The sequence below is a fragment of the Salmo salar genome, chromosome ssa12 (genome assembly GCF_905237065.1).
Source record: "Salmo salar chromosome ssa12, Ssal_v3.1, whole genome shotgun sequence".
NCBI classification, from domain to species: Eukaryota; Metazoa; Chordata; class Actinopteri; order Salmoniformes; family Salmonidae; genus Salmo; species Salmo salar.
The window spans coordinates 66,999,974-67,027,570 of record NC_059453.1 but is presented as its reverse complement, the minus strand read 5'-3'; the positions used below and the strand labels follow the sequence as shown (position 1 = coordinate 67,027,570).

The 27,597-nt window shown below is 41.6% G+C and overlaps 3 protein-coding genes across 4 annotated transcripts; 1 reads left to right on the top strand and 2 right to left on the bottom strand.

Annotated features, from left to right (window-relative positions):
• Window positions 1-3,239: 3,239 nt before the first annotated feature.
• Window positions 3,240-12,613, top strand: LOC106565676 (uncharacterized protein C6orf132 homolog). Its single transcript, XM_014133040.2, has 5 exons — window positions 3,240-3,536; window positions 5,150-5,238; window positions 7,716-7,806; window positions 8,511-10,572; window positions 10,820-12,613. The coding sequence occupies exons 1-5, from the start codon at window positions 3,461-3,463 to the stop codon at window positions 10,917-10,919; spliced, it is 2,418 nt and encodes an 805-aa protein (XP_013988515.1). The 5' UTR covers window positions 3,240-3,460; the 3' UTR covers window positions 10,920-12,613.
• A 98-nt stretch (window positions 12,614-12,711) lies between these two features.
• LOC106565677 (methylosome protein 50) lies at window positions 12,712-19,450 on the bottom strand. The gene is made up of 10 exons (XM_014133041.2): window positions 19,082-19,450; window positions 18,305-18,490; window positions 17,974-18,112; window positions 17,680-17,729; window positions 17,339-17,409; window positions 17,087-17,144; window positions 15,965-16,033; window positions 15,739-15,847; window positions 15,581-15,649; window positions 12,712-14,010 (listed from the first exon to the last, which is right to left on the bottom strand). The coding sequence occupies exons 1-10, from the start codon at window positions 19,188-19,190 to the stop codon at window positions 13,854-13,856; spliced, it is 1,017 nt and encodes a 338-aa protein (XP_013988516.1). The 5' UTR covers window positions 19,191-19,450; the 3' UTR covers window positions 12,712-13,853.
• Window positions 19,451-21,041: 1,591 nt separating this feature from the next.
• Window positions 21,042-27,551, bottom strand: pfdn5 (prefoldin 5). 2 transcript variants are annotated; one of them, XM_014132914.2, is made up of 6 exons: window positions 27,429-27,551; window positions 25,104-25,206; window positions 24,855-24,886; window positions 23,355-23,429; window positions 21,632-21,737; window positions 21,042-21,501 (listed from the first exon to the last, which is right to left on the bottom strand). In XM_014132914.2, the coding sequence occupies exons 1-6, from the start codon at window positions 27,492-27,494 to the stop codon at window positions 21,422-21,424; spliced, it is 462 nt and encodes a 153-aa protein (XP_013988389.1). In that variant the 5' UTR covers window positions 27,495-27,551; the 3' UTR covers window positions 21,042-21,421.
• Between the last annotated feature and the right edge of the window lie 46 nt (window positions 27,552-27,597).

Genomic DNA, 27,597 nt, shown 5'->3' with positions numbered 1-27,597 from the left:
CTGGACTGAATGTAATCTATCTTGGTGTATGTCCGCCTGTCTGTCAGTCTGCCTGTGTGTCTGTTTACCTGTCTACTTGCCTGTCTGCCTGATCTAAACATGGGAAGTGGGAGACCCTCTGGTGGAATGGTATAGCCCCCCCATACTCAACTGGGGGACCGCGGACCAGATCTGGACCCAGGACAGGGTCAATACAGACCCTTGTTCTGACCGGACATTCCATAGTTGTTGCTACCAGCCAGCCAGCACCTAAGGTGTCTTATTACATTCATGGTCCTTTGATTCTCTACAATCCTACCCCTATTTTTCAATTAATCTACAATGTATGTTCTTAACCCTGGGAAACATGGGCCTGGGCTCATAGGGATATTGGTATTCACAGTACTCCACCAATTATCCAGTTATCAAGTTATCAACTCAATACTTCTTGTTTTCCCCATTTTTAAACATAAATGCACTGTAATTTAAGGGTAAATACAATTCAAATATTTTTTAACAGCACGCCTTTTGATTTGAACAAAACATTCCATACATGCAGTATTTGCTGACTGTATAGGTGACAGAAAGTGACTTAAAGTGAGATAAAGGTGCTCAAAGTTTACCCACTTTGCATACCCTACCATGAGACATCCATGTCTTAATCACTGGAAAAGATAAATGGTTGAGATTTATATAATTTAAAAGCTTACACACAGGGTTCTCAAACTATTTGATCATTTCTGAAAAAATACATTTTTTCACCTTTAACGTAAATGATCTAAAAACACGTAACTCCAATTTGTTTCATATGCACATATTTTGTAGCTTAGCGCCTATTTTACATCATCTAAGGTTTTTTTGTTGTGCCCGCCCTTAGTTAAGACACAACACGCCCTTGAATACAGGGTGTGTGTCATGTTTTGGCTGATAATGAACTAAAATGGAAATAAAATTGAAAATTCAACTTTCAAATGGTACCACAAAATGGTTAGAGGTTCACACATCAGAGAATGTTTACTTGAATGGGAATTTCTGTTTTAGATTATACTGTCAGTCCTCCATAAGAAACATATTAAAATCCTAGAAACATAGATGATAGAATAGACATGATTATTTAAGTTGACATTCGACGGTCGGTGGACCCGCAGCCATCTTTGTGGTAGTAATTAGAAGTTAAAGTTTCAATTAAATTAAAATGTCAATGGTGTACCAGCTAAATTGGGGATAGGTCCATTCTATGTATTCAATTTCTGCCACAACACCAAAACCTCAGATTATGTGAAATAGGGTCTAAACTACAACATATGCGAATATGAAAAAACTCAAGAATTTCCAAGTTTTTAGATACTTTTTGTTAAATGGTTAAAAATGACAATTTTTATTAAAACATTTTTTTTTCAAGATATATTCAAATATTTTCACAACACTAAGATTTTAAGTGATATCAAACCGTTTATCTTTTCCAGTGACGAATGCATGGATGTCTTTGGTCTGCAAAATGGGTCAACTTTAAGCACTTTTTTCACCTGATAAAGGTGCTAAAAGTTTACCGATTTTGCATTCCCCACTATATCAGAGAAAAAACATTCAGGTCCAAAAAGTTACTTTTCTGACCACTTCTTCTATGGGCAAACATGTATGGAAAATGTTGTTTAAATCAGAAGGGATGCTGTCAAAAAGTTATTGAATTCCAATGGGTTTACCCTTGAGCTTTAAAACTGCAACGTTTTCTCTCTGCCTCATGGCAAAAGGTGAAGAATTGCAAGATATTAGCTTTAAAGCTGCGGACACAAAAAATATCTCTGTCCCATGACAAAATGTGTAGAATTGCAGGAAATTAGCTTGTAAACTGCTAAATGTTATTTCTGATGCCAAGAGGCAGGCCTTTGAAATGTTCCTTTCCAGGGCAGGCTGGCTATGCACTGCGAAGTCATTGTAAAACTCTCCCTAGCCTGCCGGCAGGTGTGTTGGAGGCAGAGCAGATCCCCACCAGCTGCAACCTGATCCATAATCAAGGCCTCTACAAATACTCAGCCCTGCCACTTCCACACCGCCAGTTCGTAGCCTCTGCTCAGTCAGTCTTCGGGTCAAGTCGTTTGTGCCTGTTTTTCCCCTAGCCTGACGCTGCTTTGCTCTCTGCTACAGTTCTGTCTGCTCTGACTCTGGTCCCTGTCTCCAGTCCCTTGTCTCGTCAGTCCTGCTTCCCTGTCCTGGAACCCCCTCTACTGCTTCCTTGGATTCTGCTCCAGATCTGCTTACCCTGCCCCTACTCCCCTTGCCCCAGGCCTGCACCCCATCTCCCCCTGCTTTCAATAAATACCTTAGTTACTTTATCCCTGTCTCCTCTTCTGAGTCTGCACTTGGGTTCACCTGCTCCGCCCCACGTAACACTCGAGTTTGTTCTGATTATGAGTGGGTCCCTGATGAATTTGCTATCACAAAAGGGGTACTAGGCCCCAAAATGTTTGAGAACCCCTGGCCTATGTTATACCATATATCTGAGGACAAATGTAGCAACACTTTTGTGCCATGGGGTGTAGCAGCAGCACAGTGCCAACTTTCCCAAAAAAAGTATTCCTGGAAGAAAGAAACCTTGAGAGGAACCAGACAGAGGGGGGCCCATCCTCCATTGGTTCATCATCCTCCTCTGACTGCAAAACAACTGTGTGTTGTGGCAGTGTTACCAAGAGACCAAACCATGACCAATCATGTACTACTCTGATTCAGCAATGGGCCAAGGGAGGGAAATCAAATCATGGACAAAAAAAACCAAACAATTCTTAGTAACCAACATAACCTGTTCTACGGAGTTAAGCAGGAAATCAACAGGATCAGATCAAGGAAAACCCCTTGCATTACACTAATTCTGGCCCTCAATTCACACACTCGCCTCTCACCATTGTAAAACACGTTGGGTTTTGGCTGCTAACTGTCAGCATAAATCGAATTTGATTATAATGAAGAGCATGGTCCTTGTTACACAGCCAACTGTATCTCTATGGGGGTTTACACCTGCTCATCATGACCAGCCCTTGGCTTGAAGAGGTCAACTGACTCATAATGTTCTTTTAACAGTAATAATCATCCTATTGCTAAATCGAACAAGCACATCAACACCGACAATGAGACATAACAGGGGGAAGTGAGAGGACAGTTGGAAAGATTTGTATGACATTGGAATGTTGCTGTCAAACATTGTTGGCGTGCTGGCTGGGAGGCACAGGGTTGGGGCATGATGTGTTTGTTCTCTCTCTGCCTTACCTGTCGGTTTACAAAATAGGGAGGCACAGGAGAGGGGGCGGTGGCCATTTTCTCTCCCTCTCGAAGTTTTCACAGAATCATTTAAGGATTCAGTAATACACCTGTCGTTAAGACGAATTAATAGATTAATACGTTTTTGACGCCTGTCTATGGAAGCTCCTGCTTAACATCATGTGTTAACGATTCTTTTGGATAATAGGCCTACCAATAGGACATCAAAATGAAAAAGTCAACGTTTTTTTTGGGTCGAAAGAACCAATCTCTTTTCGACACCAATATTCAAATCAAGGAGATGGGTAAGTGTTTATTGTCATATATTGAGCAATTAAATAAAACTAACAATTTAATTATTCATTTATCATGTGATCAACATTCTTTCTTTGACGACTGTCCCGATCTTTGCAATTGTTATTGTGACAGATAAGTGGGTGAAAAGATTTGTCCTAAATGCACACATGAATAGGAATTACGTTTTTTCTTGCGATTATTATTTTTTTAAATGTCGGTATCAAAAATGATTACAATATTATACATATTATTACCAGTAGGTATGCTATTGAGATGTTAAAACAAACTGCTCCCTGATCAAATACCGTATCATTTTGAGCCAAAGTCGTTATACTCAAGGAGTACACGACTGGCTGACATTAGGGTTTCCCAGGCTTTGGGGAGTTGGGACTAATTAAAACGTAAATATGAATAAACCCCATAGAGTTCTGAAAACTTTGCTGAACTGTTCATATGAGACCTCTAACAATGGAGAGAGGTGGTTGTGTGCGAAGTGCAAACATGCCATTGGATGGGATATTTGTATTTTTACATTATGCAGGTGTTCAATAGGAAAATCCCTATTATGCCCCATTGGGAAATGTAACTGTAGATGCCAAAACACTTTATGGCTGTTGTTTCCATACTTGTTTTGAAGGGCTGTATAATGTTTTGTTCATAGTCATATCAGTCTGAGTCTCAGTGCTTGAAGTGAGTGCAGAGCATGACCAGTGTCTCACTGACTGCAGTCGCTTTATGACATTTCTCTCATCGTTAGTTATTTGACAGTGACATGCCTAACACTGGAATGGCTGACTGAGCCATACAGAATCACAAGAGTTACTCCACACAAACCCATTTACCGCTAATGTGTTTTGTGTAGTTACAGATATGTTTTTTCCTTTATCTAGTAATGTCAAAGCCTGTTAACTTGCAAACATTATAGACCATCTGGCAAAGTCACATTTCACTTGAAAATCAATCAGGTGGTGAGTGGCCTAATGTCCAAATGAGTGTGTGTCACACGTCATCTTCTATATAAACCCATTCTATATGCCTCAATCCCACCTCTGCCCAATAACCATATCTTGAATAACCGGAGGTCAGTGTTGAACTGTAAACACTCATGACTCATGACCCCTGGAGTTGTTATGAATGTTGCACCACACTTCTATGTCTTACCTGACATTCCATTGGTAAATAGGGATTCATGGATGATGTGAGAAGCACTGTATTCTGTACTCTATGGAACTACATGATTTTAGGCTTCAGTGTTTGAGCAATAAGGTGACAACCTCTTCTGTTGATTAGAATCAATCCACTGCTTTGAATGGTTGTAAGCTTGAATAGTTGTAACCTAAATGCTATTTTGCTGTCAACAAGAGAAATCAAGAGAAATGAGAGAAATGTAATTCTATGCTGCGTAAACAGCATAGCATTACATAATAGTTTGTCAGTCATTCTGAGAACTGCAGACAAAATGCCCGAACTTGTTATTATGCACATGCCTAATTACTAAACTTTGCAGTCACCAGACTGCATCTCCTTCCAGAGCTGTGCTGATCAGCTGAATGGTAGACTGATTGGTTTTGATCTATACTGTAGACTAAAGTGGTGAGTTGTGTGTTTGTTTTTTTCTCAGACAATGTTGAGCTGGTGTTGGATTCATCAGCCATTCCTGAATCAGGCACTGCCAAAGTGAGGAACAGACCCACAGTAAAGCACTTCACGGTAAGTTCCATTTACTCTGCATGATGTGCGGAAATATGAATAGCTTTCAAATCTACATTCCAACACTCAAGACGGTGTTGGATCTTTTGTTGAGACTGATCAAGCTTTGTCAATCATCTAGTTATTGTTCTCTAACACTTCCAGATGATTATCACATGGAACCTGTTTCCGGGCTTGTCTTCTTGCGAATTCTTGCGAATGCAGAAGGCCCCATATTACGCTGCTACATTTGCATAATTGTCTGCTAAATTGTAAATTCTTTCTCAACAAGGTCTTTGTAGTGCCTGAAAGAGAATCTGCATTGCCTCATGAAGGGTGTTCCTGTAATCATTAATCTCTGTGTGACCACTGCCGAGTCAGACCCATCCATCACTTACACCCTGTCACTTTGAAAACATACTTTTCTAACTGGCAGGTTTCACTTGCACAGGCTATTCACATGTATAACAGAAGGAGCAACCCATATGTATTTGCAAGTAAGCTATCCGTGTGACAAGGATGCATGCAATGTGTTTGGGTGTTGACCCAGTCCTCTCAAGTCATTTCTGTAGAGTTTGTCCTCAGAAATTCACACCCTATTTACTTAGACATTCTCATTGGGAACCCAGTTACTATAAGAATGTCACCTTTGGTTTACACAATCTTGGGTATTATACAGTCTGGGACCTGGCATGTGGTGCCTAGCTCATTTGCTTTCTATTCAAGATGGTGTCCCTGTAGTAGATCCAGAAAAGACCAGCCGTATCTGCATTTTTTAGGTTGTATTATGTTGTCATTTTGTTGTAGGTATGAAAGCCTACCTCAGAAAGGGGAGTGTCCTATGTGACTGCTCCTCTGGCATGTATTAGATGTGGCACACCCAGCAGCACAGAGGTTGGACTGCTCTGACTGACTGCTCGGATTGACTGCTTTGACTTTCACCAGTGAGTCACGGAAAGAAAGAAGAAATGAAGGCGGCCAGAAACCGCATTGAATGCCACACCCTTCGCTTCTTGTAAAATGTTTGTGCTGTTGCAAGGAGCTGCCTGCCCCTATGAAGTCTGCATTCATGACATATTTAAGGCGTTAAATAAGGCAGGCGTTCCGTTCACATTAGCTGTTTTAAAGATACAGTGTAACTGAGGGTTCTTGAGAATGGACCACACCTGAACCTTTTCCACAAATGACTTAATATTCCCACAGCTGAATGAAAGTTATTGATGTGTCCTCTGCATTTTGGGTATAGCGTGTAGCATGTAAAAGTTCTATATAAACAAACCAAGTGATTGTGGCCTGACCATAAGGCCAAGGGCAGTAAGTTGATTACAGTTTATAGTTACATGGGTGAACCTTACTTTGGATTGTTTTGCTACATTGGAGGCCCTCAGGCCCAGTATTGGGTAATTACACTGGTCAAGGTGTGGTTAGGTCCTAAGGAGTGACTTTCAGTCCCTACTGTATGTAGGGTGATTCTGACCAGTCTATCAGCTTTGGAAGGGCATATCTCTGTTCTGTCTGTAGGGCTTGTGTTGTGTCAAAACAGTCTGTGTTTATTTCTAGAGGTGTTTAGGCTGTGATGAGAACAGTCAGTCACACAAGCAGGCAGCAACATGACGGCACAGCCCTTTTTCTCAGAGGTAGTCATACCCACTTAATGTTTGCTTAGGTGAAACGATGGGAGTGTTGCATGGGCCTTGCCCACACGACGCCCTGCCTGTGGATGAGCCATGACAATGAAGAGATGGGAGTGTTGCCTGTGCCTTGCCCACACTACACCCTGTCTGTGGATGAGGCATGACAGTGGCAGCAATGTTCTGAAAAAGGCCCAAAACTGGGCCAGTAAGCTGCAGCTAGTGTCTGGAAAGGGGTTAGATACAGTATACCAATGGAGGACATTATTGTTGAATCATTACAGGTGTGGGTGCTCAGTGGGCTTTGAGACTATGTAAGAGATCCTGTAGCCTCAATCTGCACAAGGAGGATTTTGCCATTATAGAAAAGGACACCATTTGCTTGGAAGCCCAGACTATGATTAGAGTAAAAAAAATGTTTTATGAAAAGCCCTTCAGATTGAATGTGCCTGGCCTTCCTCTGTCTTTGGCAATTGACACCACTTGCGAACAATGATGTGCCAGTTTGTTTCCTGAGTGTTAGATTTACATTTAGTTGAGTTGTCAACTAACGTGAATTCAATGTGAAATCAACCAAAGATTTCACCCTGTCATTGGACTTTCTTTCACCCAACTTTTAACCTAAATTCCCTTACGTTGATGACTTTTTGCAAATCCAATCAGTTTTCCACGTTGATTCAACGTCATCACATAGAATTGTTGGGTTGAAATGACGTGGAAACAACATTGATTCAACCAGTTTTTGCCCAGTGGGTTATCTCTGCTCTCCAATCCATTCCCTTTCTTTCACATTCAGTTCCACTTACAATCTCTACAGCATGACATCAGAGTGAAACGTCAACAGTCTGATGTCTTTATTTCCCACAGTCCTCCTCTGATGTTGTACAAGGGTTTAATGTACCAACGCCCAAAGTTCCTGTCCTCCCCCCTTTCAACAGACCAAAGATCAACGGAGCAGGTGAGGGTCTCTGTCCTGTGTATACCGGAGTTAAGCTGTGTAGCTAAATCATTTACACTCCTGTGAATTTAAGCCTTAGTGCTGGTTTTAGACAGATCTAGTTGATCACAAATTCAAAGCAACTCTGTTTTCGTAAAGGCTGAAATATATAGAGCAGGTAAATGTTTGTCTAAGGTCTTGGACAATAACACTTTAGAAAGCATCCAAGCAACCACTCACAAACATGTTTGCAGAGTGGGATGGTACAGATCAGATGTAATTTATTCAATATCACCATAACTAAAAGTTAACTTATTGTTGAAGTAAATTATTTATATCAATAACAAAATACACTGAACAAAAATATGAACGCAACATGTAAAGTGTTGTTCCCATGTTTCATGAGCTGAAATAAAAAATTCCCAGAAATGTTCCATACTGAGGAGTATTTATGTATGTAATAAAGCCCTTTTGTGGGGAAAAACTCATTCTGATTGGCTGGGCCTGGCTCCCCAGTGGGTGGGCCTGGCTGCCACCCATGGCTGCACCCCTGCCCAGTCATGTGAAATCCATAGATTAGGGCCTAATGCGTTTATTTTCATTGACTGATTGCCTTATATGAACTGTAACAGTAAAATCTTTGAAGTTTTTGCATGTTGCGTTTCTATTTTTGTTCAGTATAGTTGTTCTTTCTTGTGTCTCTGATGGTTGTTCTCTCTTTATAGTAAACGGCGAACGGTTGTCCAATGGATCTGCTATATCTGTACCTGATTTGGTGGAGGGAGAGATATTTATTCCACCTCCACCTTCGATGGCCCCCCCACCCCCTCCACCCATATTCAACCCTCCCCCACCAGATTTTTTGGGTGACCTCGACTCCATTCAGCCTCCCTCCATGCCCCCTCCAAAACCCCCATCAAAACCACCATCAAAACCACCATCAGTTGCCCCCTCTGAAGGGGACAAGAATGTTTTCACCTCCATGAAACTTCCACCTATGGCCCCTCCGAAGCCCCCGTCAACTTCCTCCAGTGCTTCTAGTTCCTCTTTGTCCGGTTCTACACCACCACCAACCACTGTCCCTGATATCACAGAGCCCCCAAAGTTTGCCCCTCCACAGCCCCCTACAGACATGAGGCAAGCTGCTCTGAAAGCCCTGAAGACACCGCCTACAAAGCCAATGAGGCTGTCCTCCATCCCTATTATGTATGAACTCCCCCAGGTTCCAGCCCCAGCTCTCCCTGTACAGAACCCTAGACCCTCCAGCTTCAACCCCCAGAACACAGCTAAGCTCTACAGTGTTCCTAAGACCGGCATTCTAGATAGGCAGGTGGAAGGTGAAAATAGGCACAAGCAGATCCTACTGCTGCATGACCCTGGGTCTACTGACTCCATCCAGGTCAATGGGACAGCCCCCTCTGTGGCACCGCCAGCTAAGCCAGCCCGGAGAAACAGCTCGGGTATGCAGCTGGAGCAAGACCTGCAGGAGATAAAGGGTAATTTACAAGCCACTCTTCAAGGCCAACCCACCCCACCTGAGACTCAGGAGGAAGTGAAAGTGGAGCCTTTGCCTTTATTAGCACAGCAGGCTATCAACAAACCTGCCGAAACACCCACTAAAGCATCACCAACGCTTCAGGTGGTCACTGCCCCTGTAACCATAGAAGCTAGCCAGGTCAAACACGATATGTATCCAAACCGGAGTCGCAAGTTCAGTCCTATGCTGGACCGTAAACTGCGCAACCTAAAGTTCAGTGCGGTCACTGGGACGAGGGATGGTCCTGCCACTTCCCCCCTGGCTCTTCTCATGGCGGCTAAAGAGCGAGAGAAGCACAGGTCCACTTTTTCACGCGAAAACAGCACAAAGAGTAATGAGCCATCCACCAGCATCCAGCACAGTGAATCCAATCCCAATTCTTTCACCATCATCCCCAGGTCCACCTCATTCACCTCTGTGACCTCTCAAGATAATCCACAGTCTGTGGTCCCAGTGCAGCCCCCAGTGGTGATCCAGACTCCAGCAAAACCCCAGATCATTGAGTCAGTGGTGGAAAAGAGGCCAATTGTAAATCCAGCATTCCAGGGGCTCCTGGCTGTGGAGAAACAAAGTGGAGAGCAGAGGATTCCTTCACCCTTTAGCCTTGTCAGGAATGAAGAGAACAGGGAGGACCTATGCTTGCCATTACTCCCTCCCCCTCCCGAATTCGATGACCATGATGATGTCGTGGAGTCTCCCCCCAGCACGCCTCCACCTGACCCTCCCCCGAAGGTCTTGGACCTCATTCCCACCCCTGTCCTTCCAGTCCTGCCCCCCACTGCCAGCCCTATCGTTCCTGTCAAAACTCCCTCCTCTGCGCCCCCCCCTCCTCCAAAACCCAAACCTCCATGCCCTCCCAAACTCCTGCCTCCCGTCATGGAGGTCAAACCCAAGCTACCTGTTCAGACCACACCCAAGCCACCTCCCACCCAGGCACCCTCCTCCCTCTCAGCCAGCCAGGCCACGCTCCTGACCATCCTGCAGAAGAAGATGCTGGAAATGGACCACAAAATGGACAACAAAATGCTGGCCATGAAGACAGACTCTGATGACTGGGGTTCTCCCTTGTCTGAGGAGACCATGGTCCCTGTTGTCCCCAGAGTCACCCCGAAGACCCCTGTTATCACTGCGAAGAGCAAGAATGCCACCCTGTCAGCCAAAACACAAGCCCTGGACATGAAAGAGCTGGAGACTAAAATGGCAATGAATAATTCTCAGGGTTTGTCAGCTCCATCAAAAGTACCCATCAGGTAGGCCTTGCTCTCTCTCCTTTATCTTTGTGAGTTTTTCACTAAATTGTACAACTTTATTGTTTAAGCTTAGGGTGTTGTGACTAGTTTGGCATAATTTTGGTTTATCTAGGAGTGTCCCTAATTGCATGTTTTGACTCACAGTAAAGAATGATGCTAGCTAGATCTATTAAAAAGTATTGCTGAATGTGACAAGAACAACCTGATAAGTGTTTAACTAATAATTTTTTCTTCCTCTACTTTCTAGCAATGGGCCACAGTCAAAGCAGGCATATGGCATGACTTTCATGGTACGACCCGGAACCAAACAACCAATAACCGTTGTCAGCAAAGGGGTCTCATCATGAGGAGCCAACTCCAACCACACATACAATTTCATTCAATTAAAATAACTTTTATTTCCTGAGAGGGAACTATATGTGTGGTGACGGGTATGTACAAGACAAATAACAAAATAGCAACATGGAACACAAAAACATGTACAGTGTAATAGATCAGGAGCAATCTATGCAATCACAGGCTATATATACACATACAGTACCTGTCAGAAGTTTGGACACCTACTCATTCAAGAGTTATTTATTTTTACTATTTTCTACATTGTAGAATAACAGTGAAGGCATCAAAACTATGAAATAACACATATAGAATCATGTAGTAACAAAAGAAGTGTTAAACAAATCAAAATATATTTTAGATTATTGAAAGTAGCCAGCCTTTTCCTTGATGACAGCTTTGCACACTCTTGGCATTCTCTCAACCAGCTTCATGAGGTAGTTACCTGGAATGCAATTAAGTATATTATGATTTGTTTAACACCTTTTTTAGTTACTACATGATTCCATGTGTTATTTCATAGTTTTGTCTTCACTATTATTCTACAATGTAGAAAATAGTAAAAATAAAGACCCTGGAATGAGTAGGTGTGTCCAAACATTTGACTGGTAATGTAAATACAAATAAAAACAAGAACTACAAGAGTTGAGTTTTATGGATGTTGGCACAAAACTAGACGCTGCCCTCTTAGATTTGTATGCCAGAGATCTATGTCTGAGGGTAGGGGGCTATACTGGTCATGGAGTGTGTGCGTAATGTCCAAGGCTATTTGTTCCCACTTCTTCCTCACTATTTTTGATCTATTTATAGACGTCACTGAGGGTTTCCTGGCTTGCTCCAATGATTTTTAGTACCCTGTTCAATAGCATCTTTGACTGCTGCAGTTTTATCAGTGTGTGATAGTATACATTGCCTTATTTTTACCTTAGGCTGACCTAATAGATTTAAAAACAAAAGCACAATCTGCTTTCAAACTAGCAGCTGTAAATTCCCAGTCTTAATATATACAGAATGTGTGCATCAAAAGGATGTTTATATAAATGTCTTCACGTTACTATAAAAGGACGTACAAATTATTTTGCTTATAGGTTGTGAGTGCCACAGTACATACTGTATATGTTAACAGCATAAAGAGAATTGAAACGTAGCCTACTAGAATAAATTTAGAACACACATACTGTATATAGTTCACTGTAGTAAACTTGTTCCATACAATGGGTCACTAAATAAAAGCAAAACAGATGTCAGGCATTTGCCACATAATGACATTAAAAATGTACTTTTACATTTGTGCTGAAGTCTAGCTATTGCGTCAGTCATTATTAAAGCTGCTCATATACATGTATATATCCATCCAACTAATCTAATTAAAATCATGATGCATCAAATACTGGATGTGAAAACTTGAGGGTTGGTAAAAGACATTGGAGGAAGAAGTGTTCATGTTTCCTGACTGGAGTGTAAGTGGACATGGCCATCTCATTTTGGTAACGTTGTCATGTTCTTTTAGAATGTTTTAGCAAAAAAAAAAAATACACCACATTCATTAACAATTGAAACTATAATTACCCTGGATTGTCTTTTATGTGGTGTTCTGTTGGATTTCTCCTTGTAACATAAAATGCCAAATATACCAGTGCACAGACCACTTCTTTGTTGGGTTATTTTTTTTTTGGTTATGTAATAAAATAAATGTTTAAAGTCATGAATTGTTTCCACCAAATTGTCTGAGAATAATTTCCTACTGAAGACAAAGTAGAGTGAGATTCATGTGTTTCAAAAAGCAAAATCAACTCGTGAATATACAGTATTGAGACAAACTTTATTGAAGAATGGAAAAAGTTAATTATGTCAGTTAAGTTGTACTCCTCAGACTTCCAAAAAGCACCACCAGACATGTACTGTACATACAATCCAAGGAACACCTTTGTGTGGACGAAAACCGTTAAGGACAGTGCTTTCTGTCTCTGGTACACTAGTGAGAGAAATGAGAACATTCAACAAAAGAAACTGCCAAGGACGAGGGAGAATATGGAATGGAAGCACTGGTCCAAACAAGCCCTGCAGTGAAGATTTACAGACTTTCAAATGTACATAAATTCTTCATTCATTTGGAAAACAAACTGCTCATACCATTGATTGTGTGGTCACAACTTGAACCAGGTTACTCCAGTCCAGTGTTATATCAGAATGCGCCACAGTAAAATTGACTAGTAAATCCAATTCACCCACATAATCTTGTTATCCAAAGAGCCAGTGGCTCACACTTCTCAGACTGGCTTACATGCCACGTAATACAGCACCCTGGGTGGGTAAACAAAGGTTACATGGGGTTGGACTATAAACGTGATCAGATGGGTTCGTTAGATTAAAGATTCCCATTTCCTTTGGCAGCATTCCCAGACCCAACTCTTCAAGTAACCCACATGATAACTAACCCAATCCATCTCTTAGTTCATTTCCCCAAGAACAAACAACTGCACACCACAGGTACTGTCCTACAAGTGGCTAATACACCTAGAACTGAGACTCAGCGTATGCCATCGCTACGTGAAACAGGATGAACCGCAAATCTGCAGTGCAAGACTTTGCTGCCACTAGACAAATGTGTATGTGCTACCTCAACGTGATAGCTGCAGGACAAAAAAAGCTGAAATGTTTAGCTTTACTCTTAGTTGGTGGCAGAAAAGGTCCTGATTGACTTGGTACATTGCTGACTCTACCTTAACACAGAATTGATGTATAAATCCATTGGAAAGAAAACCTGCATGAACATGGGTACTTTGAGACTAGGATTGGGAAAACCATCAGTACACTGCCCTGTTCTCTGTTCCAGTGTGGTGGGTATTGACAACTTCTACCCTCATGCCAACCCATCAAATCCCCCCCCCCATACTTCCGCAACCACCTTTCCCCTATCCCCTGACCCAGGCTGGGTGGTGGGTCTACGGTGGGGACGTGGAGTCACCAGTGGCAGGTCCATCCTGTCCCGTGATGTGGTGGAGGACCTGGTGGTCCCAGCCCACAGTGGTCAGTGTGTCAGAACCACCAGGGGCCCAGCAGACACCCCGAACAAAGTCCTGGTGCCTTCTGTCTCGCAACCTGGACAGGAAGAGCAGAGCCACCTTATTAAATGGTGAATGATGGACTATTTTATTTAATAGCACTGAGTTGACAAGCCAAAAGGATCAGCTAGGGAGAGATTGTGAACAAAAGCCCGTAGATATTAACCTGTTAGGGCTAGGGGGCAGTATTTGCACGGCTGGATAAAAAAAATGTACCCGATTTAATCTGGTTACTAATCCTACCCAGTAACTAGAATATGCATATACTTATTATATATGGATAGAAAACACTCTAAAGTTTCTAAAACTGTTTGAATGGTGTCTGTGAGTATAACAGAACTCATTTGGCAGGCAAAACCCTGAGACATTTTCTGACAGGAAGTGGATACCTGATGTGTTGTATTACCTTTAAACCTATGCCATTGAAAAACACAGGGGCTGAGGAATATTTTGGCACTTCCTATTGCTTCCACTAGATGTCACCAGCCTTTACAAAGTGTTTTGAGTCTTCTGGAGGGAGATCTGACCGAACAAGAGCCATGGAACGATGATGGCCCATTAGACACCTGGCGCGCGAGTTCATGTTGGGTACCCTCGTTCCAATACGTTATAAAAGAGAATGCATTCGTCCACCTTGAATATTATTCATGTTCTGGTTAAAAAAGGCCCTAATGATTTATGCTATACAACGTTTGACATGTTTGAACGAACGTAAATATATTTTTTCCCCTCGTTCATGACGAGAAGTCCGGCTGGCTTAGATCATGTGCTAACAAGACGGAGATTTTTGGACATAAATGAGCTTTTTTGAACAAAACTACATTCGTTATGGACCTGTGATACCTGGAAGTGACATCTGATGAAGAGAATCAAAGGTAATGGATTATTTACATAGTATTTTCGATTTTAGATCTCCCCAACATGACGTCTAGTCTGTATCGCAACGCGTATTTTTCTGGGCGCAGTGCTCAGATTATTGCAAAATGTGATTTCCCAGTAAGGTTATTTTTAAATCTGACAAGTTGATTGCGTTCAAGAGATGTAAATCTATAATTCTTTAAATGACAATATAATATTTTACCAATGTTTTCTAATTTTAATTATTTAATTTGTGGTACTGACTTGACTGCCGGTTATTGGAGGGAAACGATTTCCTCAACATCAATGCCATAGTAAAACGCTGTTTTTGGATATAAATATGAACTTGATAGAACTAAAAATGCATGCATTGTCTAACATAATGTCCTAGGAGTGTCATCTGATGGAGATTGTAAAAGGTTAGTGCATCATTTTAGCTGGTTTTATGGTTTTGGTGACCCTGTCTTTGAATTGACAAAACATTACACACAACTCTTGTAAATGTACTGTCCTAACATACTCTAAATTTATGCTTTCGCCGTAAAACCTTTTTGAAATCGTAAAACGTGGTTAGATTAAGGAGATGTTTATCTTTCAAAGGGTGTAAAATAGTTGTATGTTTGAAAAATTTGAATTTTGACATTTATTTGGATTCAAATTTGCCGCTCTTGAAATGCACCTGCTGTTGATGGAGTGCACCACGGGTGGGACGCTTGCGTCCCACCTAGCCCATAGAGGTTAAGACTCACGTTTCCTTAAGCTCCGAGTTCATCACAGCAACGGAGCAGTCATCACTGATGGAGGCTAGCAAGGGGGCACTGTGGTGGAAGGTTAGAGATCATTGTGTTAGCTCAGTCTGACAAACCACTTACTGCTATAGATGTGTGTGAGGTGAGCTGGTGCTTACCTGTGTGAGGAGAAGGCTAGGCTGGAGACCCTACGGCTGTGGGTGCTCTGCGTCTGGGCAGGCTCTGTGCCCTGAAAGTCTTTCAGAGTCACGCGTCCTAGCTCGTCACCTGACCCAACACAATCATCAACAAATATCGATCATTGAAGCCTGGAAGATTGATATTTTAGAACAATGACGTGGTTGGACCACTATGCATTACGGTAAATGTAGTGCTAGTCCTTACCGTAGGCAATTGTGGTCCTGTGGTGGGGATGCCAGGCCACTGAGGTAGGGCAACAGCTGGGCTCTACCTCTGAGACAAGATCAAATCTCCAAAGTTAGCTGGGAAAGCCCCTAGCAGAGCAACATGCACTGACTGAACATGGTTGTCCACACCTGACTATGAACATGCTTTCAAAAATAGACTATTCACATGCATCGCATGTGTACTTTGAACAGAGTGAATGGGCACTTTGGTGTGCTGCAGAAGTCAGGAAACTTCTGAGGTTTACAAAATGTACACAATTATTGTCCTAACACAGCTTTATTAAAATTACTAGGATCGCTGAAAAAGTTTAGGAAATATAGAAACAAGCCTCATTGATTATCAAGGTCATGTTGGTGTGAGTTTCTACTGCAGTGATCTGACATGCGGATATCATAATTATTATATTTCATTTTTTTTACCCCCTTTTTTCCTCCCCAATTTCGTGGTATCCAATTGGTAGTTACAGTCTTGTCTCTTTGCTGCAACTCCCGTACGGACTCGGGAGAGGCGAAGGTCGAGAGCCGTGCGTCCTCCGAAACACAACCCAACCGCACTGCTTCTTGACACAATGCCCATCCAACCCGGAAGCCAGCCGCACCAATGTGTTGGAGGAAACACCTGGCGACCTGGTCAGCATACACTGCGCCCGGCCCGCCACAGGAGTCGCTAGTGCGCGACGAGACAAGATATCCCTGCCGGCCAAACCCACCCTAACCCGGACGACGCTGGGCCAATTGTGCGCTGCTCCATGGGCCTCCCGGTCGCAGCCGAGCCTGGACTCGAACCCAGAATCTCTGGTGGCACAGCTAGCACTGCGATGCAGTGCCTTAGACCACTGCGCCACCTGGGAGGCCCCGGATATCAGAATTTAATTGTATAATATTGCTTTACTTGTGGACGTACACTTCGACAACAGAATCAAAAGGCAGCCTTTAAAACGACACTCCTTAACCAATACTGAAAAACTACAAGACCCACTGACAATCCAAGATTAACATCACAGGTGTCAATCAATAGGCAACTGAAAAGTCCATGCATCTTGGCTCAGAAAAACCCTGCTGCCTCGCTGGCTGTGCAGTTCAGACTGGTTCTACTCACCTAATCTAGAGGCTGGTTTGGTGGGTTTCCTCCTGTCCCAAAGCAACAGACGACCATCCTGAGGAAAGGGGAATGGAGAATTGAGAGACTGTGTACTAACAGTTTCATACTGTTAAAAGGTTCTCCTTTGTTCAGTAAGTTACAACCTACTACTGTATCTAGCTTCATATAGCACAGCACACAATATACACATCATTCCAATCTGAACAAGTGATTAAAACAGACAACCCTCCAATCAGTCTTGGCTCTTACCTGGCCACATGAGAGGAAGAGGGAGTCATCGGATGGATTGCAGGACACACAAGTGACTGGCTTAGAGTGAGCTGTGGAACAGGAGAGAGATCAGGAACATATGAATTATACTGATTCTGTAGCAAAACGTTTCTTAAAACAGAAGCAAACGGAACCTAGGGACCTACCTGAATTTGTCCAATAGAAACTTGTTTTATTACAAAACCTTCCGCAATTGTTTGGACTAACGATTAACTAGACAGGCTATATAAACATGAGAAACACTGCAACTGACACATTTTAAGAGTGGAGTCACTGTGTAGCTCAAGATACAGAGATATAAAGATGTAGAGTTTCCTTACCGTTATACGTGCTGACCACTTCCCCCTGACTAAGGTCCCAGACTTTGATTCTGCAGCATGTAGAAAAGAGAAAGAACTGAGCAAGACATAGGCCGTTCACAGCATACAAAATGATATTAAATCTTTACCAGGAAATGTATACTAGGCTGCAAAACACTCCCTAACCTGCAGCTGTTAAAACAGACTCACAGCCAGGCTGGTCACACTGAGGGCCTAGGGTCTGTTATGTCATCAAATCCAAAATACAAGATGTGCATGACACACAAACACAATCAGAGAATGCCCCCCACTGACCGACAGTCCATACTGCCGCTGACGGCGTGGTTTGACCCAGCAGGGCTCACGCTGGTGACGATGTGATCATGTTCGAGTTTAGTGAACCGATTCACCAGCAGACTCTCATCCTCCGCTAGCTCCCACAGCTCAATAGCACCTACAACACCCAGACACCAGTCAAACTCCATTGCACCCACACTGTTGTATACCAAGTAATCTAAGTGATCATGTGGCCTGAATTAAATGTAATCATTGTGCTTTTAACAGACATTTCCCTCTGTGGTTGAACAGCCTTATTTACAGCTGAATATGATATGCACAAGTAACGATACCTGTCATTCCTACTTACCAGAGTCAGATGCAACTAGGATGCCCCTCTCTGAAACCCACTTTGCCTCTGTGACCCCAGCCTCTGTCTGCACACCAGCCTTGCAGAAGCCCTCGTTGGGAGACTGCTTGGGGTCACTGTAGACCCAGATGGAGCCAAGCCAGCATCTGCCCGTCAGACTGGAGGCCCCCAGCAACAGGGTGCCATCTAGGGGAAGAAAATAGAGAAATGTGAATAGCTGAATCATCTGAGGTCTTGTGCGAAAGTGCCATATGATTGGGTCCCAGAAAATAAAATGTTTGGGTCCCTGCAGATATACGGCCTGTAGCCAGTGACGTTTTAATTGACAGATGTAGCCAAGTTAGCTAGCTAGGTGACTAGCTCTTTTTAGGGAATCTACCCCTCTAACTTGCTTAACGCCATGGTGTGTCTTTTGACAAGTCATTTTACAATCAACGCATAGTTAGCTCCAATTGTTAGATTATACTTTAGGTGGCTAGCTAGATAGCTAGCTAAAGGACACAGGTACCATCTCTTCGAAGTGACAAGTTCGTTTTAGCAGCTAGCTATCTACCAGGCTAGGGCCAGGGGCACAGTCATTTTTGCTGTTAATGATGCAAGCTCCATAGATACTCAGACGACTGTGATAAACTATCTAATGTTATCTGGTTTGTACAACAGTATTCCGCGACACCACCACGTGTTGCGGTATCTAGCTAGCTCTTTCTACATGCTAAGTGTCTGGACCTACGTTATCACACAAGGCAGGCATCACTCACTAGCTGTGACTTTGCTTACCTGCCCTGTACTGCACCGAGTCCAAATGCTTCTCCATGCACGCAGGGGCATTTGGGGGTATGTTCCATCTGTTTTCCTTGATCATATTGGTATTTACTGTACTTTTCATCCAGGCAACTCTGAGTCAGATTCACTCAAGCTAGCGTAGCGTTTGCAATGCAAATTATTTTATCTTTTAGACAATAAATGTATTAACTTTACACTAGATAGTCAATAAAACACGGACTAATAAACTAGCTACCTGATTTAGGTTAGACTAGGTTTTCAACTTCTAGTCCTGAATTATATTATTTTTCATTGCTCCATTGTTCATGCCAGAAATGAATGAACTCAAAAACCGCACCACGTGGACCGCACACTTCCGCTTCCAGGGCAATGTTCAGTTACGACATATTTAAGATAAAACCACGACTATAGCCGAATGTGATTCGTTATTATTCGACGTCAGAGGCATGTTTGTTCTACATAGCCTATTTCCATCGGAACGTTCTAAAACGGTGCGTCTTGCAGAACGCGCACCAGGTTCCATTTTACAGTATACACCTCAGTGGGGTCCATGCAGCTGGAGGTTTTGGCATACCATGGGATTGTTGTATGGTCGTTTTTGAAATGCATTTGATTATTTTTCATTTTAGGATTTGAGCAAATAGTAAAGATAGGTTTCATGTTCCAGCAGCGCTTAATTTGAGCAGGATCATGCCGGAACTGGATCCAGTATGTGTTTTTGGACTGTTTTGTTCTAGAACCTATTGTTAAATAATTGTCACTTTTTGCAATGTAAAAAATATAATAAAAACGATCAAAGTTAATTCGAGTTGCTTCCTCGTTAATTCTCCTGCCCCCACAAAAAACAATGTGAAAAAAGTAGATTTTCAGCCCGGGCCTGATATTCTAAAATTTGATTCGGGTTGGGCCGGCCCGCGTTTATGGTTCGCGCAACATTGTAACCTTTGTTTGAGACCAATGCTTGGTGATGGCTGTTTGAGAAGCGCGCCAGTATCTCTCACAGAAGTAGAATGAGAGATATCTTTAAAAAATGTCTCTACCCGCTCTGATCGACATGAGCCTGCAACTCTCATCTCTCCAGCGTTGCATAGCCACGCGAAGGGTTCTGGAGGAGCTGCAGCACCCTTGGTAAATTGAAATACATTTCCCAAAGATATAGAATTACTGCTGTCTGTTCAGAAATAAATGAAATCATTCAGAATATCATACTACACCATGCGAAGGCCTATAATTGATTAAAAAAAATATGTCAGTGAAAATCTGCATGCAGACAAAACAGGCCTTTCACAATTTTTCAAATACAATCGCGAGAAAACACAGGATGGAAAGCAAATGGCTCCTGCTGAAAAAAAGATGACTATGCTGTAGGCTAGTGAAACTGGAAATCATTTTCAGGACTATAATTTCTTCCTTACATCGTAGCCTACAATATGTCTCCACACACCTAGGCTATTGATGGATTCAAGACAAGGTCGTTTTTATTGATCTCAGATTCTGTGTCAAAGTAGCCTGCCATTTCAATTATTTGTGCGGTATTAAAAAAAAGATTATACCAAAATCTTCATTCATGTAAAATGACGTAGAATTGCATGACATTAGTTCATAAAAGCCAAGATTTTTCCCGGACGCTAGGCTACAATTTTCGCCCCCAATGTGTGCAACTTCTGTAAATGCCTCTACTCTACTGCTCTATGCCACAACGCAAATGCGATGATATGCATTCAATGCTTCATTATAAAGGTTCAACCAAAAAAATCTCATGCGTTCAGGTACCTCAGAACTCCGCAGGTCACCAGCACCTCCCGATTTGCAAATTAAGCACTGTGTTTCAGTGAACCATAGTCATTGAGCAAAATCTGAAATACACGTATTATAGGAGGGCACAAATATTTTTCTCCATTCAAAACATCTGTTGCAGACTTCATGTCATCAGAAATTATAATCTGAGGCAATGACCAGAGGAGCCTATTTTATTATTCAAATTCACTATTGCAACACAAGCATCAAAAACCACTACACAGAACATAAGGTACACAAATAAATACCTACATTTCAGTTATATTTCTGCAACCCAGCTAATGAACATAAACTGAATCAAAATAAAATACTCAAATTTTCCAGGAGAGTTTGTTACAACATTAACATTGGCTGCCCTTCACCATTGTAGTGTTGGCACAAATTTAGGTTCTGCGTTTTAGAGTACATTTTTGTCTTTCGCCCAGTTTTATCCCGGCTCAACCCATTAACAGTTCATGCAGAATTTGTTTTCAGTAACTCAACCCCCCCAATCATGAAGAACCAAAGCAGACTGGTGTAAGCTCCATCTTCAACTGGTCAGGCTTTGGTGGTCCCTGACTGTGACGCCTGTTGACTCTGAAGCTGTTGGATCTTAATGTTCATCACCTCAATCACAGCTAGAAAACAGAACAAAGACAGGAAGGAATGACCAACATAAACAAGTGAGGTTTTATTGCATTTAACATAAATACTTAATATAATACAAACGTGTGTGTGTATTCGTGTGTGTGTGTGTGTGTGTGTTACCTTGTTTCATGCCATATTTCTCCTGCAGAGCCGGCTGAATCTTCTCTATCTGCTTGGTGAGGAAGTCTATTTTGCGCTTGAAAAACTCCTTTGTATCATTGACATTCTGCAGAGACATTTCAAATGAGGCTCAAACTCAGAGATTTCCAAATATTTGTACAAACATGCAATTAAAATGTACTTAGTGGTGTTAAGTACTTAAGTTAAAATACTACTTAAGTAGGTTTTTTTGGTATCTGTACTTTACTATTTATATTTGACAACTTTTACTTCACTACATTACTAAAAAAAATAATGTCCTTTTTACTCCATACATTTTCCATGACACTCAAAAGTACTCATATTTTGAATGCTTAGCAGGACAGGACAAGGATCCAATTTACACACTTATCAAGAGAACATCCCTGGTCATCCCTACTGCCTCTGATCTATCGGACTCACTAAACACAAATGCTTCATTTTAAAATGTTTAAGTTTTGGTGTGCCCCTGGCTATCTGTAAATTTAAAACACAAGAAAATGGTGCCGTCTGGTTTGCTTAATATAAGGAATTTGAAATGTATACTTAATACTTACGTATATTTTATCCATTACATTTACTTTTGATACTTAAGTATATTTAAAACCCAATACTTTGACTTTTATGACAATTGAGTACTTTTTCCACCACTGAATGTACTGTACCGTAAGTTCCGGACTATTAAGCGCACCTGAATATAAGCCGCACCCACTGAATTTAAAAAAATATATTATTTTGAACATAAATAAGCTGCACATGTCTATAAGCCGCAGGTGCCTACCGGTACATTGAAACAAATGAACTTTACACAGGCTTTAACGAAACACGGCTTCTAACAAAAAATTAGCAGTAAGCTTTAGTTGTCTTTTTGCGCTGAGTCAATTCCTCACGCTGCTGTTTCCAACGTCTTATCATCGACTCATTAAGACCAAGCTCCCGTGCAGCAGCTCTATTTCCTTTTCCAACAGCCAGATCAATCGCCTTCAACTCGAAAGCTGCATCATATGCATTTCCCCGTGTCTTTGCCATGATGAGGGTGACAAAATGACTACCGTAATCAGAATGATGGGAAGTTTGAGAGCGCTCGATTTAATCTAAACAGTAAACAAAAAAGTTGTTTGACCTTAACCCGTTCGGCAATTTCATGGGTCTAATGAAAGCTTCATGCCGCCAAAAAACTGAGCACGTCACAGAATGTGTTTTTTTGGGGGAAAAAATTGAAAGCGGGAAAAATCCATATATTAGCCACGTCATTGTTTAAGCCGCGGAGTTCAAAGCGTGGGAAAAAAGTTGCGGCTTATAGTCCGGAATTTACGGTATATGGAACAGGAGTGTTCAATCAAATAGTCGACTGACTAATGGGTTATGTTCAGTAGGTGCGAAAACTGGGGAAAAAAACAGTACAAAACAGAAAAATTAGGATGTATCATTCAGAATTTGCCCAATAACAAATTCTTGTTTTCATTTTCCGTTGCTACAGTGTGCCTTCATGAACACAACCCTGATAAATGCAAAGGGTTGGGACATGTCAGCATACACTAAGTTGGAAGATAACCTTGCCCAGACAGAGCAATTAAATGGAACCAAATTGAATTGGGACTGGAAAACTATAAACAGAGTACTTACCCAAAAGTGCAAATCATGAGTCGACTGACTGTACAATGAAGGATATTAGCAATTTGTTATCAATTACTTTTCTGCCCACCTTTTCAACGTAGTATCCTGTCCCCACATCCACTAAGACATGTTCCACGTCATTAAGTGTTCCAGGGACGTACATCTAATAGCAAGTGATGTTAAAGAACACAACAGGAAACTTCAACAACAATACTATTAAAGCATACTGAAGATATTATAGCGAATTCTGGGGGTAGCCCCCACAAAGACTCGAACCCTGGTCCAGAAACTGTCAAGCCAACACCTTAACAGCTATGGCAAGATGTATAAACCTCTTGACGATGTCATTAAGTGTTGGGTTAAGGTCGCGACACTACCCCCTAACTTTGGGAGAGCATGTCCACACGCTTCTCTATACCAAGTCCCTCATGTGAACACGTCTCCCCAATGGCCTCACAGGCACCATCCCACTTCTGACACAAATGTAGTGAATTCGGGGGGTAGCCACGAACGGGACCTGGTTCCAGTGACTGTCAAGCCAACACCTTAACTGTTACACCAAGATGTACCAAACATCTTGACGAGGTCGTTTGGTATTGGGTTTCCTAAGAAAAGTCAGACTGTGATACCATCTCATGGTACACAGTCAAAATTTCTTACAAGCCAGAATGTTGAATAAAATGACATTTCAACTTACTCTACCGGTTGTCTGTGTGGTTGGTCTTTCAGTGAGTCCAAATTGTATACAATTTTCACAAGAATGTATGATTTACCCAACTTTTTAGAGTGTTGGTACTGCCGTTGAAATTTCACCTGGCACATGAGTAAAAACCATGTAAACACCTGCAAGACTTCGGTTAGTTTGCATGCATCGCGTGCATGTACTTTCATCTTGTGCACGTGCTTTAGGTCACGATCACGAGCAAACAAATCTTGACTGCCACACGCAGAGACCCACGTTTTGAAGTCTGTTTAATAATATTTTCCTGTGGATATTTTGACAAAAATTTCTGCCCACTGAAGGATCAACCCCACGGGCAGTCGGCAGAGTAAGTTCAAATTTAATTTCATTCAACATTTGTGACAGACAAGGGACTTTTAGTTTTTTTTCTATGTAAATGTATGTGGCTATGCTTTACAGTTAATGGAAAGCATCGCCACAGTGGGACTAGGTATTGGGTTAAATGCAGTTTCTTAATCCCGGTCCTGGGGAACCAAAGGGGTGCAAATTATACACTATACACCCGATTCCACTCAGACCCAGTACCAATGGCTTGATAATAAGATTATTATTTGAATCGGGTGTGTAGTGTTAAGGAAAAAACTAAAATATGCACCACATTCGGGTCCCCAGGACTAGGATTAAGAAACACTGGGTTAAGGTTGCAACAATATAATGGCAGAGAAGGTGCTGTGGTCCCATTTACATTAAATACTGTATTTAACAATGCACTTTCAATCAATCTCAAATGAGTCATCAAGTATGTTGAATGTGAGAAAATGTGTTTCCTGGTATGTTTGTAGAGTAATGAAAAAGTCTAACGAAACCCTTGTTTTTTGGCATCTCCGATCAGTAACTTAAGGATACAGAGCTTGTGAGGGGCACCAGCAATTCTTTTCCTAAAAGAAGGAACAGAAAAAATAAAGGTAAAATGTAAGTTATCAATTTAAGTGTATCATACTTTCAAAACACTAATGTGGCGTGAGATCTGCAAAGATAATTTCAATCAATTTATTTTTGTATCTGTAAAAGCTTCGCTACAAAACAAAAGCATACAATGCATATAAAGTTACAAAAAAAAGGCCATTACAAACCAAGGTAGTTTGAGCAGCTCACCTGCATTGCTTTTGTTAAGGACACTTAAACTGTCCTTAGCTTCTACATATTTCGTCTGGACAACTTTGAGCTGACCTATAGAAGAGGTCAAAAACTCTGTCTCCTGCAAAACATGGAACAACCAGTTGATGATCCAACTTATCAGACAGACACCAGACACATTCTTTGCAGTAATTTCATTAATGACCATTGATGAACTAAGTACGCCTGGCCCAAATATATTGCATTGAATGCTTATACGAATACTGGCCTGAAATAAAGGACCAAAATGTGGAATCTGAGATCATGCTAAGTTTGTTTCCTAATGAATGAACACTAGTTGACAGCGTTCCAAAACATGATTATTAGCAAGCATTGTGCTGCAAACTGGCTACCAGAGTAGCAAGCATGCTGGCAATAAATGGAGACAACTTATTTCAATTATGAACACTTTCTTGTAAAATGTGGCAGGCACTACATAAGACCAATAGAAAGGCAGGCTAGTATTTGCTAGTAGGCAGTGCTTAATTTGTAAATCGGGACGTACCGGAACAAAAAGTGAGCGAGAGAGGGGGGGGTGACCTGGGGGAGTTCTGAGGTACCGGAATGCACGAAAAAAAATACCTTTATAATAAAGCATTGCATGCATATCATCGCATTTGCGTAGTGGAATAGAGCAGTAGACGCACTTACAGAATTTACACACATTGGGAACATTTTTAGTAGCCTAGGATCCAGGAAAAATCTTGCTTTTTTAATAAATGCATTTCAAGCAATTCTACGTCATTTTACATAACTGGAGACTTTGGTATAATCTTTTTTAATACTACACAAATAATTGAAATGGCAGGCTACTTTGACACTGTCAAAATGAGATCAATAAAAACTACCGTGTCTTGAATCCATCAAGGAGGAAATTAGTCCTAAAAATGCTTTCCAGTTTCACTGACTCGCCCAATGATGCGCAGCTCCCGCTGGTGATGGCCGATAGGCTTTGTGCACAAAGGTCCCTCTTTTGTAAAACAATATTTGGAAGTTGATCAAATATTTTGGAAGCCTACAACATAGATGGTCTTCTCATCTCTGCAGGAGCCATTTACTTTCCAACCTTTTTCCCCTCGATTGTATTTGAAATACTGCGAAAGGCCTGTTTTGTATGCATTTTTTTTTTCACTGACATTTGCCACACGTTCCTGACTGTAGGCTATTCCTTGTTATTGGGATACAATTCACAACTAGGCTATTTAAAAAAAAAACAAAAAAAAAGCTATTGATCCTTTGTGGCTAAATTATAGGCCTTGTCATGGTATAGTAGGCTATTCTGAATTATTTTATTTATTTCTGAACACAGCAGTAGCCTATAACTTTGGCAAATTTATTTCAATTAATCAAGGGTGTTGCAGCTCCTCCAGGACTCTTTGCGCAGGTATGATTCTATAAGAAAATACAGTGTATACGCAAAGTATTCAGGCCCCTTGACTTTTTCCACATTTTGTTACATTACAGCCTAATTCGAAAATGGATAAATAGTTTTTCCCAATCAAGTTGTAGAAACAGCTCAAGGATGATCAATGGAAATAGGATGCAGCCGAGTTAGCAAAGGGTCTGAATGCTTTATGTAAATAAGGTATATTTAAAATATTTTTTTCTAAACTTTTTCGCATTGTCATTATGGGGTACTGTGTGTAGACTGAGTTAGCTTTTATTTGATCCGTTTTAGAATAAGGCTGTAACGTAACCAAATGTGAAAACATTCAACGGGGTCTGAATACTTACCGATTGCACTGTAAATTAAGTGCAAAGCTGGAGAGATGAGTTGCAGGCTGCAACTCATGTCTATCAGTGCAGATAGATATATCTAACTCTAGTTATTTATACTGGCGCGCTTCTCACACAGCCACTCGTTGGTCTCAAACATAGGTTACAATGTTGCGCAAACCATAAACCCGGGCCGGCCCAAACCGAATCAACTCTTAGAATATTAGGCCTGGGCTGAAACTGTACCTTTTCATATTACGTTTTTTTGTTGGGGCAGGAGAATTAAAAGTACTTACTTGAATTAACTTTGATCGCATAATTCTTACATTGCAAAAAGTGAGAGGTACAAAACAGTCCAAAAGGGAGAGATGCCGGATCCTGCTCAAATTAAGCACTGCAGTAGGTAAGTAAATTAAGCACGCCAAAAAAAGCTACATATGGAACCGCTAACGTAACTCAGATGGCATGACTGGCTAGCTAGCTAATCAGCTGGGCCGGGACCAGCAAACACTTGGGCTAATAGAAAATGTCCTCAGTTTGAGGCTACATTTCAACTACGACTAGAAAGAGTCAATATCGCCGTGTTACCTGCTCAAGTTGAGTCTTTAGTCCCTCCAACTGAGGAAGAGAAAGCTCTGTCAGATTCACCGCCATGATAGAAAATGTGAGAAATGACCCTTCCAGAACAAGTATTTCCAGGTTGAATAAACGCCCTTCCCTTGCAAAGGTGCAGATGTGACATACTGCCCCCTACTGA